At 39.7% G+C, this 15959-nt stretch overlaps 1 protein-coding gene across 6 annotated transcripts in view; it reads left to right on the top strand.

Moving 5' to 3' along the window:
• CNTN5 (contactin 5) overlaps nucleotides 1-15959 on the top strand; it is a 1172720-nt gene that overhangs the window by 1111013 nt on the left and 45748 nt on the right. For all 6 annotated transcript variants that reach the window (XM_059721130.1, XM_059721133.1, XM_059721132.1 and 3 more), the window contains 2 exons: nucleotides 2673-2743; nucleotides 4814-5048. In XM_059721130.1, coding sequence (XP_059577113.1) covers nucleotides 2673-2743; nucleotides 4814-5048 — 306 coding nt within the window. The remainder of the gene's footprint in view (nucleotides 1-2672; nucleotides 2744-4813; nucleotides 5049-15959) is intronic.

The following is a 15959-nucleotide window of genomic DNA, read 5'->3' as shown; positions in this document are numbered from 1 at the left end:
GGTTCTTTAAAATAGAATTTTCAGAAACAGAAGTGGGTACGTACTGAACATTTTAAGATACTTAGTGCAGGTGAAAAATAAGGGTTAGAGAAAAGAATGTGCCCTCTTTGCTTATCATTCTCATGACACTATGCACATTGATTAGATGGTAATATATCAGAAATATTATACACTATATGATCTCACTGCCAAGTACTAGAAAATGAGAGACCACTAGGACACTTATAAGGATACTAGGAAGATTTTCTGATGGTTGTTGAAGAGCATAAGAACAAAATACCTAGGAAAATTAAAAACAAACAAATAGTAAGCAGTTTTAAATTTATTTAAATAGTACTTAATGAAACCACCTCTGTTTCACCTGAGTAATGCAACTGCAACCATGACTTGTTCATCTGATCATATGTAGGTCAAGGGATACTAGCAAATAATACCTGTATCAACCTTCACTAAGTAAGCAATAGGCAGCTTGTACCCCAGGTGAACATATCACAAAAGGCAAGAAATATTTCAAACTTGGAAATTTCTGCAGAGCACCAGCTTGATCTTAAAAAATGTCACTGTATTTTCTTGTATATAAGATGACCCTACAATATTAGATTCTATATATGGAAAATTTATAAATGTGTTATCATTTTCCAGGTGTAGGATCTAAGTATTGGAAGGTTGTCATGAATCCTTCTCCCCACTGCTACAGCAGGAAAAGCAGTGGCTGGAGAGCAGGGGGTTAGGTGGCCTCCTTACCTGCCCCACCCACTTCTACCCCCTGCAGCTTTCCTGCCCCCAACCTTCACCCTTCACTCCCAGCTCCCCACAGCCTCTGCCCCCCGCTCACTCCGTACCTCTTCCCCACAAACTCTCCCCAATCTCTGCCTCTTACCTTCTCTCCCCCCTACTATCAGAAACTGCTCAGGCAGCTTCATCCTAACGTACAGCACATGGAAGCTCAGCCCTTGCCTGGCCATGCAGCAGTGTGGGTGCTGCTGATTGACCAAGCAGGCAATGTTGCAGTGTCAGTGCTGCTGATTGGCTGGGCAGGGAAAGAAGTTTCCATGCTCTCTATGTCCGGGAGAGACCCCAGCCTAGGCTAGAGCCAAGCTGTGCCTTACAGGAATGGAGAGGGAAGAGAGGGGGAGGGGATGAGAGGCTGCAGAGGTGAAGCAGGGGCAGGGCAGGAGGTTGCTGTGGTTCTAACTCTGTTCCTGACCTGGGTTTCGTGCCAGAGTCAGAGCTGAAGCAGCTGCCTGCTCCCCGCTCTGCTTCATATGTGCATGTAAAATGAGGCGCTTTTCCCCCATTCTGATTGGGGAACAAAACCTCATCTTATGTCTGAGTAAATATGGTATGTATGTACTGACTTTAAAATGTAGATATACATATATCCTGGTTCTCCTCATCACTGTTAGAAGTAAGTCTGGTGAAGTCAGTAGTTTCATCAGTGATTGGTGAGATAAGAATTAGGCCCACTGTTTTCATTTTCATTGTAAACCTACTAAAGATTTCAAAAGACCTTACAAATTGATTGTGAAGTCTTGTGTGAGCTTCGAGTATCTCGAAACGACCATACTTTTATTGAACTTAAGCCTGTAATGATCAACATGGGAAATGGAGGAAATTGTGTGCGTTTATTTAAATGTGTTTTTCCCTTTGTAGTTCAAAAGCACAGTGCTACTCAATAAATAAGCTAAATAGCATGCAATAAGGTCTTAACAGTTAATGCCTCACAATACATTTCTACCAATGATTTATGTATTGGTGTGAGGAAGAAAAGAGAAAGTTTATATCCTAGAATCCTTTTCATCAAAGAAGGAGTGAAAGCATAAGCTAAACATAGTACATAAATTCAAACCACATTAGTCATTTTAGGAGTTTCATTGGGTGTGGAAAAAAAGGAAAAGAAATTGTATGAATTCAATGACAACAAAAATTTCTAGATCTTTATAGAATACCATAACCAGGCTCATACCATGGATAACTGTAATATTTGGGGGTCATTTTTTGCATTTTCTATATGGTTTGTTAATTATATATATAGAGAAAGAGAGAGAGAGAGAGAGAGTAAATCAAGGAAATGCATCAGCCCAGCCTTTCAAAAGGCATTAGTAATTTTGGATGCTTCTACCTGTGGATGCCCAATTCAAGCTGGCAGGGGGGATTTTTAAATGGTTGCATTCAGAACCTTCTGAAAATCAGATCCCTTTAGGTTGTCTCCAGTTGGACTCCCAAATTAAAGGACCCCAAACCACTAGTCACTTAAGAAATTGGAGGCAAATATAATTATTATTCTTAGCAAGATTTTATTTGAACCCTGAAATGTATCACAGTTCTTGAGATTTATTTTGCTATTGCCTTTTTAAGATATATATCAGATATTTATAGGATACTATGTATAACTCTCAAATCATTTGTAAATGGAAATTTGGGAGAATAAAATGGTATTTTTAAAATAAATTGTTTGCACTAGAATTCTTTATTTATTCTCAACACAGTGTGAACCCACTAGCTTGATTGGAGTCTTCTCTAAAATGCAATCAGAAAATTCAAGCCCCTTTTCTTTACTACAATGTGTTGCCTTTGTTATTTTTGTACTGATTTGAATCTACTGTCTCCTGGAGTAGGTAATTGCGTCAGTGCCTGGGACGTTCTAATATTTTTTTCCTTTTTGTTTATAGTTCCAAAGACATCTCCAGCTAATGTAAGTGGCAGAAGTGGAAGACGGCATGAATTAGTAATAGCTTGGGAGGTAAGGGACTCCTTCTGATTAAAGGTCCTGTTTCATGTTGACTTCTGTGAGGGCAGAGTAAGGAAATACTGTACTGAGGGTCCCCTACAGGAAATCTCATCAAGATATGAACACAAAATAGCATTACTTAAATGTGTGTGTAAATGTCTCCAAGGGATTTACATTTCCAGGTGATGCAAGTAGAGGATATTTTAGATAATCTACCATTCATATCAGTAGCTCCAACGTTTATTCACTTTTGCTTTGCTTTTCACTCCATCTGTTAAAGTTTATCTTGCTTCTTTGGCTCTAGTGTTAGAGCTACATATGATTCAATAGTAACTAATGCTAGGCTAGATATGGCTTTCTCATCTATGAGAAAAGTTTTATTACATTTTGGGACAAATTCAAGCTTTTGAAATTGCAATGAAAAAGCAAACAAAGGGATCCTGAACATTATGGTGAATAGGGTACTTGCTGGGGTTGTAGAAAATCCATGCTCATGTCATTGCCCTAATGAATATTACTTATTCTTTATGAAGTAGAAAAACTCCAGTGAGAGAGAGGAAGAAAATAGTGTTCCTGGAATAGCTTGGTGGTTTTGCCACTCACCTATAATGTGGGAGACCTAAGTTGGCCTGAAGCAAGTACTTGTTTTTTCTCTCATGTTCTGACTATAAATTTAATCCTGGAGCAGAGCGCCTTCTGAAAAAAAGTCTTGTCAAAAGTGATCTATTCTTCACAAGAAGTCTCTATCAATGAATCAACATTGGCTACAGAAAAAAATGTTATAAAATTCCCAACCAGCTTCAGTACTATTCATCTGGTAAAGAACAAAATATGGACACATGACCTCTAGGTCTGGTGGGAAAGCCTAGAGAGAGCCACAGACGTAGCCATGTAAATCAACACACCTTCATGTACTTGAGTGCACTGAAGTTGCACTGGTCTGCACCAGCAGAGGATTGGTACATTAGGTTATCTTCTCATCTCCCATAACACAATCTGTATTGATCTGCCCCAAACAGAAGCCATACCAAATAGTGCAAACCAAAAGAAAGACCATTTTTACCAATCTGAGGAAATGCAGTCTCCAAATTAGGCACAGGACTTCCTTCCTTCCTCCCTCCCTGTTTTTAATTAACTTGTTGCTTCTATCAACACTTAATGAAATTCTTCCTTTTGTTTCATCCTTGCAAGACTTCATGCTGTGCCTCACAGACTTCTTATATCATTAGCCAAATAAAATAACAAAAGTTGTGAGGTATTTTATGTGTTCTAATTATACATAGCAAAGTGGGCACATTTCAGATATTTTATTTGTTAGAAAGATTTCTACCATTCTTTGTCTCTCCAGTAAGGATATTGCACAATAAAAGATAAGTCATTTTACAAGATAATACAAAATATATCATTAAAATTCAAAGAGTTGAAAAAGTTGCTACAGGCCAGAACATGGCACTTCGAATAGTGCTTCATTCTGCAAGCAATCTCATCCAATTCTGCATAAACTACTAAGTCACTATGAAACGTAAGCATGTTGGGGACAATCTAAGCTGGTATAAATCATCATAGCTTCAACTAAGTCAGTCTGCCTTGTGGAAAACAGAAAAAGACTACCCCAACTAAACAAATTCTTACTTTGAGAAACTAACCCAGTGGAGCTCAACCTTTCAGAGTGCAGGCCTGTGGGCTTGCCATCTAGTTGCACCATGGGCCTCTACTCCTCTCTGGTGGTGGTTGGTGGAGGTGGAAGGGAAAGAAGAGTAGACAAAGGGAGGGGACCTGGCTGCAGAAGGGATCAGCAACAAGGCATAGGGCAGGGAAAGAGATGGGCTGAGCTGAGCTGCTTGTTATTGATAGCCTGTGCTGTGGGCCATATCCATCACTTTGTGGGGGGTGATATCTGGCTTGCTTAAGCACCAGTGGACTAGCCCAGAATATTCCCAGGTATACTGAACACAGTTCTATCTTGCCATAGTATAAGATCTTCCAAGTTAAGCAACCAGTTTATATTTGTCTGTTAAGTAATTGCCTTCTAATATAATGAAGGTTTGTGTATCTTTTAATTAAATGAATTTTCCCTTTTAGCCAGTATCAGAAGAGTTCCAGAATGGGGAAGGATTTGGATACATTGTGGCATTCAGACCCAATGGAACACGAGGTTGGAAGGAAAAAATGGTGACATCTTCAGATGCTTCGAAGTTCATCTACAGGGATGAAAGTGTACCTCCTCTTACCCCCTTTGAGGTGAAAGTTGGTGTATATAACAACAAAGGAGATGGACCCTTCAGCCCTATTGTGGTTATCTGTTCAGCTGAAGGAGGTTAGTTTGAGAGACTGAATGTTACAAATTATGCAAAAACGATACCTCCGTTATCGTTGTGCATTTTGCCAATACATTTCCAAACACTTTACAAAGGGCATATGCATTATTATTCCTATTTTGTAGACAGGGAAATTAAGTAACCTGCCCAACATCATCCAGTGGGAAAGCTGAGAGTATTAACATACCTGGCTCAGGCCTAATATTCAGATCGTGATGTTATCATAATAAGTAGCATTCACATATTATGAAAATATCAGATTAAAAAAATAAAGACTGGCTCTTCTGTATTTCATGACAGCTATGTTATTCATTATAAGTACATTATTCAGATGGTCTCCAGGTTTCATGAAAATGTTCATGTTACACAGATTCACTACATTTATGATTATTTCTTGGAAATTTGAGACCAAAAGTATTCTTTTTTTTTTGCTATGTCTCATTTTACATATTCAAATGTAGTAAAGATTTATTCCCATTACAGGGTTCAGAACTATATCCAATTTTTGAACACATACCAGCAATCATACACATGGTTAATGAAAGGCTGAAAATTGTTCTGGGAAATTATTCAACAAATATTTATGGATAATGACTATGAGCATACCTGTATAAACTGACATAATCCAGCTGGTTTCTATGGAGCAACACTGATTTGCACTTTTAGAACTGGATATCCACAATATTTTTGGATATCAGTTTGTTTAAAATTTGCAAACTGAAAAAGTCAAGTATAATTTGCAATAAATAATCTGATCAATTCTAATATTAAAGGGCAAATTCTGCAACCCTACACATGCTGTGTGGTACTTTGTAGGTAGTCTCACTTTCCTCAGTGGAGCTATCTAAAGAGTAAGGTATTAATGAAGATGACCAAATTTCATGTTAGTGGAAAAAAGTTTATTCCTTTTTCATATTATTGCTTAAAGAATAACATTTTTGTTAAATGACTTATTACTACCTATCCCTCTCAGTTATAGGTATTATTGTGATACCTTCATCCTAAAGGTTAGAGAAGTTCTTTTTCGTTAAGTTCCAGTAATCTGTGTGCATTTTATTGTTTGGTTTAACATTATTTCATATCACTATAAAAAATGAGTATATCTCAAAATGATAGAAAATTGAAGTGACATCTGACTTTCCAATCTATCTGACCTGGACATTTTGCCATCTATGGTTGGCTTTATTGTTCATTAAAAAGCAGTGAAATAATGCAATTTATGTTGGTTCTTTTATTATTTGAACTACAGTACCCACTGATAATAAGTCCAGAAAAAAAAGAGTTTTGTAAAAGTGGAGAGATTTTTCCCTTTGCATAATCTGAAGAAATATATAATATCTGTTGTTTCTCCATTTTGGATGCCAAATAATGACATTGAATTTTAATAAATAATCTTATATATGTTGATATTTAGAGAAAACTGAGAATCTACAAGAATATAACAATCTGTTCTTCTAAATTTTTCTTTAAAATACAAGATGCAAGTGATCAGTTTAGGTTTAGTAATTTAAGCTTTCTTTTGTTGTATTTTATGCAAAATAGAGGAATAACTTTTAGGGACCCCATTTTCTATGTCACAGTTGAGTCATTCAGAAGTACCTTCCTATTATAACTTTATTAATTCAATCTCTGTGTCTGTCTGTACCTTAGATTCCTCTCTGTTAAGATAAATTCCATCAGGTGAAATACTTTTCTTAGATTTGCATTTGGGAAGAAATGTGGTTAGCTGTGACAATACAGTAAAAAAAATAATTTATAAACATATTTTTATGTAAGTAACCTAAGGTGCTGTAAGTGAAAATTTAAAGGGACAATGAAATAATTTATTACAGCTAAAACTTAGTACCAAGGACAAGAAATATGATTTCAACTTTCTGTGGAAAAAAGGGGGGGAATTGGCTTTAAAAGAGTGAGGAACTAAAAGCACATTTCTCATGGATTTCCATTTGAAAGAATATTGAACAGAGATCAACAGTACATTATTCTATAACCCTGAAGCTGATCCTGCAAACCGTTATCCTAACCAATGCATCTGCAATGGGCTCACTGACTATTCATCATGGATTCAGTGCACTCTTGTCAAAGGTCTAGCATAAAGGCCTAGGGTAAAATGGTCAAAAGTGACTTAAGAACTTAAAAGCCTGTGTCTCAGTGAAAGTTGATGGGACTTGGGATCTTGAGGGGTAGATTTAAAAATATTACATGCCTAGAGATGGAGATAAACATCCAGTCGGATTTACAAATAGGCCCAGTTGAGTGAGATCCCTGACATCCATTGATTCAGCAAAGCAACTAGAAAGATCAGCAAAGGGGATGGGAGGGGAAGAAGGCGGGGGGGGGGGGGGTGAGGAGCAAGGGAACTTACATGGGACTTCTTCTTGATAAGAAAATAGTTTCATAGTAGTTTCATAGTTTCATAGAGTGAATGAGTTTCAAAAGAGTGAATCTTTGTGTCATGAAAGTAAGTAAATGTATTTGTCTGTTACTTCTTGGTTTGTTTGTTTCCCATGTATAATATAGAGATATGCAATCTGTTTGGGGGCTGTGTTGTGACTGGATGAATGCCCTGGACTTGAGTGCATAAAAACGCTCCCTGCATTTTATCACTACAGGTGTATATATAATTGTTGAGTCTAAATGAAGGACAGGGCTGACATAGGAATAAAGCCTAGAGTACTCAGCAACCAGGGGATTCCAGTAACCATGGAAAATGAAGGTTTTGGCATGGGAGTTTTTAGAGGGAAAATTGGGAAGGGCTTTTTTTTTTCTTTAAGCTTGAAAATGATGATTGCTGAGCAGAAATAGAAGTCACAAAAGAAGAGAGGAAAGTTATTAGTGAAAAATATTTCTACATGAAATATGACATTGTAGAGCTCATGCAAGAAAAGATCTGCACTAGAGATCCATATGAAAGCAATATAAGAATTCAGAATGGGATGCAGTAATTTGATAAAGAGAGAAAAATACACCATTGATGAACAAGTGGAATTGAAGGCTAGACTAGGAGAGTGACCAATGGAAGACTATGGCCATAAGAGCAAGGTAGAGGAGCAAAAACGGATTTTGGGAGCCGGCGTGCAGCTGGAAATGAGGAGGAACTAACTTTTAGGAACCCCATTTTCTATGGGGTCACAGTTTCTATGTCACATTTCAGTTATTCAGTTATTCAATCTCTGTGTCTGTCTGTACCTTAGATTGCTCTCTGCTAAGATGAATTCCATCAGGTGAAATACTTTTCTTAGATTTGCTTTTGAGAAGAAATGTGGTTAGTTGTGACAATACAGTAAATGGATAAGGAGAAGCAGGGAAAGAGAGAAGGGCAGTTAGTATCCCAAGAAAGGAAGAGGTAAGGGAGATAGCCTGACGCTGAAGCCCAAAGAGGAGCAAGGGTGACATACAGGAGCTTGCAAGAGGAAGCACAAGACAGAATGTTCTACAGATAAAAGGTACAATAAAAGAGTATCTAAGATTTGCTCCAATACCAGGAAGAGGCATATGTGATTCAGAACTCTTTAATAAAAAGAATCTACCTACTTGTAGATAGATGACCAGAGCAGATCCAAAGAACAGAAAGTTTTGCTGTCTATCACGAGTAAGAATACAAGATGTGGCCATGAGGGAAGAATAAAAACCTGAGAGGGCAGGGACAATCAGTCATTGTCTTTTGTTATCTTTCATTGAACAAATGACCAGAATCATTGGATCATAGGAAGATAGGGCTGGAGGAGACCTCACAAGGTCATCTAGGTCAGCCCTCTGCTTAAGGCAGAATCATCCTTGACTAAACCATCCCGACGTCATTGCAGAGCCACTGGCGGGAATATTCGAATGCTCGTGGCGCATGGGCCAAGTCCCAGAGGACTGGAAAAGGGCTAACGTGGTCCCCATTTTCAAAAAGGGGAGGAAGGAGGACCCGGGCAATTATAGGCCAGTCAGTCTCACCTCCATCCTTGGTAAAGTATTTGAAAAAATTATCAAGGCTCACATTTGTGAGAGCCCGGCAGGGCAAATTATGCTGAGGGGAAACCAGCATGGGTTTGTGGCGGGCAGATCGTGCCTGACCAACCTAGTCTCTTTCTATGACCAGGTTACGAAACGCCTGGACACAGGAGGAGGGGTGGATGTCGTATACCTGGACTTCAGGAAGGCCTTCGATACGGTATCCCACCCCATACTGGTGAACAAATTAAGAGGCTGTGATGTGGATGACTGCACAGTTCGGTGGGTGGCGAATTGGCTAGAGGGTCGCACCCAAAGAGTCGTGGTAGATGGGTCGGTCTCGACCTGGAAGGGTGTGGGTAGTGGGGTCCCGCAGGGTTCGGTCCTTGGACCGATACTCTTTAATGTCTTCATCAGCGACTTGGACGTGGGAGTGAAATGTACTCTGTCCAAGTTTGCAGATGACACAAAGCTATGGGGAGAAGTGGACACGCCGGAGGGCAGGGAACAGCTGCAGGCAGACCTGGATAGGCTGGACAAGTGGGCAGAAAACAACAGGATGCAGTTCAAGAAGGAGAAATGCAAAGTGCTGCACCTAGGGAGGAAAAATGTCCAGCACACCTATAGCCTAGGGAATGACCTGCTGGGTGGCACGGAGGTGGAAAGGGATCTTGGAGTCCTAGTGGACTCCAAGTTGAACATGAGCCGGCAGTGTGACGAAGCCATCAGAAAAGCCAATGGCACTTTATCGTGCATCAGCAGATGCATGACAAATAGGTCCAGGGAGGTGATACTTCCCCTCTATCGGGCGCTGGTCAGACCGCAGTTGGAGTACTGCGTGCAATTCTGGGCGCCGCACTTCAAGAAGGATGCGGATAACCTGGAGAGGGTACAGCGAAGGGCAACTCGTATGGTCAAGGGCCTGCAGACCAAGCCCTACGAGGAGAGACTAGTGAAACTGGACCTTTTCAGCCTCCGCAAGAGAAGGTTGAGAGGCGACCTTGTGGCTGCCTATAAGTTCATCACGGGGGCACAGAAGGGAATTGGTGAGGATTTATTCACCAAGGCGCCCCCGGGGGTTACAAGAAACAATGGCCACAAGCTAGCAGAGAGCAGATTTAGACTGGACATTAGGAAGAACTTCTTCACAGTTCGAGTGGCCAAGGTCTGGAACGGGCTCCCAAGGGAGGTGGTGCTCTCCCCTACCCTGGGGGTCTTCAAGAGGAGGTTAGACGAGTATCTAGCTGGGGTCATTTAGACCCAGCACTCTTTCCTGCTTATGCAGGGGGTCGGACTTGATGATCTATTGAGGTCCCTTCCGACCCTAACATCTATGAATCTATGAATCTATGAATCCCAGCAATGTGTCTGTCCAATCTGCTCTTGAAAGCTTCCAGTGATGGAGATACCACAATTTTTCTGGATAGCCTGTTCTATAGCTTCACCAACCTCACAGTCAGAAAGTTCTTCATAATCCCCAACCTAATTTGTCTCTAGCACAGCTTGAGGCCATTGGTCCTAGCCTTGTGCTCTTTGGCCATAGAGATCTCTTCATGCTGGAATAGATCAAGGATAACTACACTAGTCTGGAAAAGAGAATTAAAGTAGTGGAGACTTAGATGATTTTTCACTGGAATTCTTCAGGCTCATAGCTCTAGATAAGGAGGGCGAAGAAGGGACAAAATAATACAAATGACTTAAAAACTGGTAATATGAGGAAGTCTTTGAGGTTTTCAGCCCCTGGGAGGCATTCACAGAAAACACCTCTATTCAGGGACTGGACTTCACAAGAACACCTAGGGTACTGGCATCCTGGGATCAGAGCTGGCAAGATTGTTAAGAGTTTTAAATAAAAAAAATGCGGTTCATGTGGTATACATGCTTGGTTTTAATACATAAAAAGGGGAAAATGAAGTAAGCAAGGGTAGAGCAATGGAGAAAGGAATATGGGAGGCTAGGAAGAGGAACATTAAGGAGGAAGTGGGTGCATCTACACAAGATGTTTACTACGGAGTTGCCTAATTAGCTGCACAGTATAGTGTCAGCATTGACACATAAGTTAACACAAGTACTATCCTACTATCTTATGGCAGCATTATTTACTGAGCTGCAATACACATTTAGATGTGACAGGGCTGGCTGAAACATGAGGGTGCCTCAGTGTGGGTATTGCCTGTTGGCTAGCCCTGCACTGTGGCACCCTTGTGCCCCAGCCAGCCCCTTTGCAGCACATTGGGCCAGACCAGAGCAGCCCAGGGCTGGCAGGCTGACCCTCCAGGCCCTTGCCAGCCAAGGCTACTCTATCCCGGCTCAACGTGCTGCAGTCCCAAGCACACATGTAAACACAGTGCCTAGGAGCAATAAACTGTGGTACAAACTGCACCAGAGTTTATTCAGTCAAATTAATTTCATGTGTAGATGCTCCCAATAAGTATTCCATCCACTAGGGTTATGTAAAATGTCACCATTTCTGCTTTGAAGTAACCAGAGAGGCTTTGTACTACACCCAGCTTTCTTACTCTGTTAGTCATGTGTAGAAACCTCACTCAAACCCTTTAGGTTGGATCCAGACATGTAGGCATGTCTGGTCCATGGCGCTGCAAACCTCTTTGCACCACAAAAAAAACACACAAGTTGTACGTTAATCAGTTCACGGTGCTGCTGATGTGTAGTGCCAGAGCAAAATTTGCTACTGGGATTTCCCACACAGAGGCTCCATGTGCCTCACCGCAGGGGCTCTGCAGTGGAGTTCTCGTGCTACGGCATGAGGACACAGGGGAGCACCCAGCCCAGGGCCTCCTGCTCCCCCGTCTTGAGGCACATTGAGCCCCAGCCAGCTGGGGAGCGGCCTGCTGGGGCACAGGGTGCCTCAGCAGGAGGGCTCCACGTGCCTTAGTGCAATAGCTCTGCAGTGGAGTCCCTGCACTGAGGCATGTGGAAACAAGGGAGCAGCCAGCCCAAGGAAGTGGCTAGCTAAGGTACAGGGTGCCTCAGCATGGGAGCTTCACAGCATGCAGAGATGGGGGAGAAGACAACCCTAAGGATGGCTAGGCCCTGCTGAGGAACCCTGTGCCCCAGCCAGCTCCCTCTTCAGCACATGGAGCAGGGGCATGCACTGCAGCACAAGGTAGCAGCACGAATTTGTGCCGTTACTCTTTGTGCTGCTGCAACGACATGCCCCTGTTCATGTGGACCTGCCCTTAGAGTAGAAACTATCTTGACATAAAAATAAAAACATTTATATTCTTTATAACCATTATAGTTTTGTCCTATAATGCCAGGAATGTTGCTTTAAATTCTAAGTTAATTGAGGAATCCAACACTTTCTGAGCCTTGAACTATGCAGTGTAGTATTAATGATGCTAATTTTTGCTATTTTTTAATATAAATCAGCTTGCACTCTGGGGCTTCAATCCCTGAGGCAACTTGCTAGGTGCTGCTGCAAGAAACGTATGGTACGTCTACATGTGCAATTCATGCAATGCAATAAAGTCTAAAGCTTTTTGAGCTGGAGTACACTGCTCCCAGGTGCAGTGTCTTCGTGTGCGCCCAGGACCACAGCACTTGGAGCCAGGGTGGAGCAGCCCTGGGCTAGCAAAGAGCAGGGAACATCTGCCCCAGGTTCTGGGTGGCGCTGTCAGGCAGCGTCGGGACTGGCAGGGGTCTGGCCCCTGGATGGCTGGGCTGGGCTGACCAGGTGTGATTTGCGCCTGGCAGTCATCATGTACATGTGCATTTGATTGTACTTAATGACTCTGCCATAAAATAGTACTTTCCCCAGCAGTACTATCTTAGCATGCAGTTAATTAGTTTACTGCAGCCTAATATTGGTACACGTGTAGATGGTGATGCTTTACTGCAGAGCTAATTAGTCAACTGTAATAAAGTACACATGTAGGTGAGCCTGCAGTGTACAATGAAAATTACTTTTACAATGATGTTTTCTGTACTCAACATAACTTTTTATTAACTCACTTAATCAAATACAGAACCTAAATGGACAGTTATTTTGAGGAGAGAAATGGAAGCTGGCATATTATAGAGTGACATCAAAACTCTCAGAGTTTTACTGCTTGACCTGTTTAAAGGCTCGATAAAAGCAGTTAAGGAAGACAGGAAAATGTATGATGTGATGAGACTGAAATTATGTTGGCCAAAACAAACACCGAAAAATGTTTCTTCTTGGTTCCAACTCTCTTGGTTTTTCACTCTCAGCTTAAATGAATAAACAAATCACCCCTTTCTTCTCATTTATGAGACAAAAATATGCAATTACACATTTTTAAACATAGCTGCCAGGTTTCAAATTAAAATCTTACATTCATGAGGTACTGTTCTGTGGATGATTTTGTAGCTAAAGCTGAGCTTCATGGGATTTAGATGAACCTGAAAATTAATAAATCGGCATATTAGCTTTAAAATATACGGGCTAACTTCCTACCTTTGCCAGCAAATCCATCAATTACAGTTGTCTTCACTGAATTTTTTAAAAATGAAATCCAAATCTGTATATGAAGGAGTTTATTAAACCTTTCTTTGATTAACACTACACTAACCCCCCCTGGGAACGTATATGTGTAATCAATATGATAGGCAAGCCCCTGCATATTATTTGGAGAACTCCAGCTGTTATGTCTCTTATTACAAATGTATCATTTATATTCATGGACATGGTAAATGCCACTCAGAACTTTTAATCTAACAGAACCTGAATTCTATCAGTCAGCCTCTCCATTTTATAACTATGCGCCCAAGTAAGAAACCAATTTGCCATCTAATTAATATCTTCATAGGGTAAAAGTAGCTTCTTTTGCAGCACATGTATCAGCAGACTGCTGTCCTTTGGAGTGAGAGGAAAGAAATGGCAGAATTGCATTTGGTTGTTCCATTCCCCTCATCAAACTACCCTTCAGAACTAATGCTTTTATTCAGTGGACAGATCCAAAACTTAAAAATGAAGTGGAATAAATTAATCATTGTTAAAGATTCCAGATAAATTATAAGATATAGGCATAGACTTAACCATAATTGGGATAGGCTGCATAGAGCCTACCTGTGGCCTGGGTTTAAAGGATCAGTCTTGTGTTAGTCCAGGCAGGCCTGGGTTTGGTTTTTTTCAGGTGACATTGAAATCTTGGGAGGTGACTGACCATGTTATCATAACAAATAAATATAAACTAGTATTAGAAAGAGGGAATATGATAGCATCATCTACCAATAACAGAATTCAGGATCCTATCTCTGAAATCAAGTTACAGTTCCCTGTTCTGGATTAGAAGTTAGTGTTCTAAATTTCTATAGTGTAATGTGCTACTGTAAACCATAGTTGTGGCAAATGGAAAACAGCATCCTCAGGACATAGCACAAAGCCTCTCAAGGTTTTATTATCTTTTTAAAAATGTGATCAGGTAATATTAAAGGGATCGTTAAAGGCATTGACCTTTTTCATCAGTGTGACCCCCAGGAAAATATCAGTAAATGTAAAATAATACCAAGATATTAATAAAAAAATATAGCCATAACACCAGTGACCAGTATGGAAAAACCTAATGAACCCATCAGTACTAGACACACAATATAAAGCATGACATGGTACGGAGCTCTGAACTATTTTATATTAGCACAAATTATATGGCCTTCAACCTATCCGAATCAATAAAAAATGCCATTTCATCTCCATAAACTTTCAGGCAGTAGTAATATACCTTTTTCCTAAAAAATATAATTTCTGTTCTTTTGCTGAACATTTACATTCTTGGTGCCTAATATCAGGGAAATTGCAGTGAATAATTGCTGGATATGTAAGAAATGCATTTGCCTCACATAAAAATAAACTATTTCTACTCCATTTGCTAAAAACAATTTATTAAAAATACAAAAATACAAAAAAGCCTTTATGTAGCTGAGCAATACATAAACCTCCCCTAGTGAATGCAATGAAAGAGAAATGATTTCTACATTTATAGAAAGTGTAAAGGCTGCCAACCAACGTTTTGGGTACATCACAAATTATTTATCCCATTGCAATCTTCTCTGACAACAAGGTAATTGCTTCAATAATATAAAAACTAGAAAATAGCTTTTGCTGCACAAATCTTTGTAGTACACAAAATAAAAAAGCAGTGTGCCCCAACTGTACAAAAAATCATATCATGCAGAATATATTACTTTGTAGCACAAAATTTATCAAAACTGGATCAAATCATGTATGCCTTGTGAATATTATAATTTGTGTTATTTGTGACATCTTAAAAGATCAATTTATTTTATATGTATTAATAACCCTCATGTGAGTCATTTTGAAAAAAGTCAGAAATTCTCATTTTCTCTAGGGTTATATTTTTTTTAAAAAAAGACAAAAATAAAACTACCAAAAATTCAAATTTTTACAGCAAAAGAAAAGGAAAAAAAAAAGAAAAGAACATTGAAGAGAAGGTGTAGGTCAGTGGCAGAATACCTTGTGTAATGTGAAGGAGAGAGAAAGATTAAAAAAAACCCCAAAAATAGTGTATCAAGATTAATGTTAAACTCCTTACTAAGACAGTTTAATCAATAGGCAAATGTATAATTTTAACACATATTGTGCCAAAAGGAAGCTCCATTTTTTGTAAATCTGCTAAATCAGCCACAAAACACATCTTTTAAAAAAACTCTTTGATGTGCATCCTTAAAATATAAAAGCTATAAGATTGGATTAACAGTTCATAAATATAATAAAGGTACATTACACCTAGAAAGAAATGTCAAGCCCTGTTATTCCAGATGAATCTGAATCCACCTTTTTACTGAACACACAAACATGCCAAGGAGGTGGTGTTTGGAGGTATTGCGTTCTCACTAAGTTCTAGATTCCCACTTAAACATACATGAGGGAGATCTTCTTAATTTCAAAGCAAAATAAATAAGTAGACAATAAGATAAACTTTCCTAAACTCCAACTTAAGTGATGCCTAAGAGGTTTTGCAGACCCT

Source organism: Alligator mississippiensis, chromosome 1 (genome assembly GCF_030867095.1).
Source record: "Alligator mississippiensis isolate rAllMis1 chromosome 1, rAllMis1, whole genome shotgun sequence".
Classification (NCBI taxonomy): Eukaryota; Metazoa; Chordata; order Crocodylia; family Alligatoridae; genus Alligator; species Alligator mississippiensis.
The sequence above is the reverse complement of the archived record's forward strand: the minus strand, read 5'-3'. Positions and strand labels throughout refer to the sequence as shown.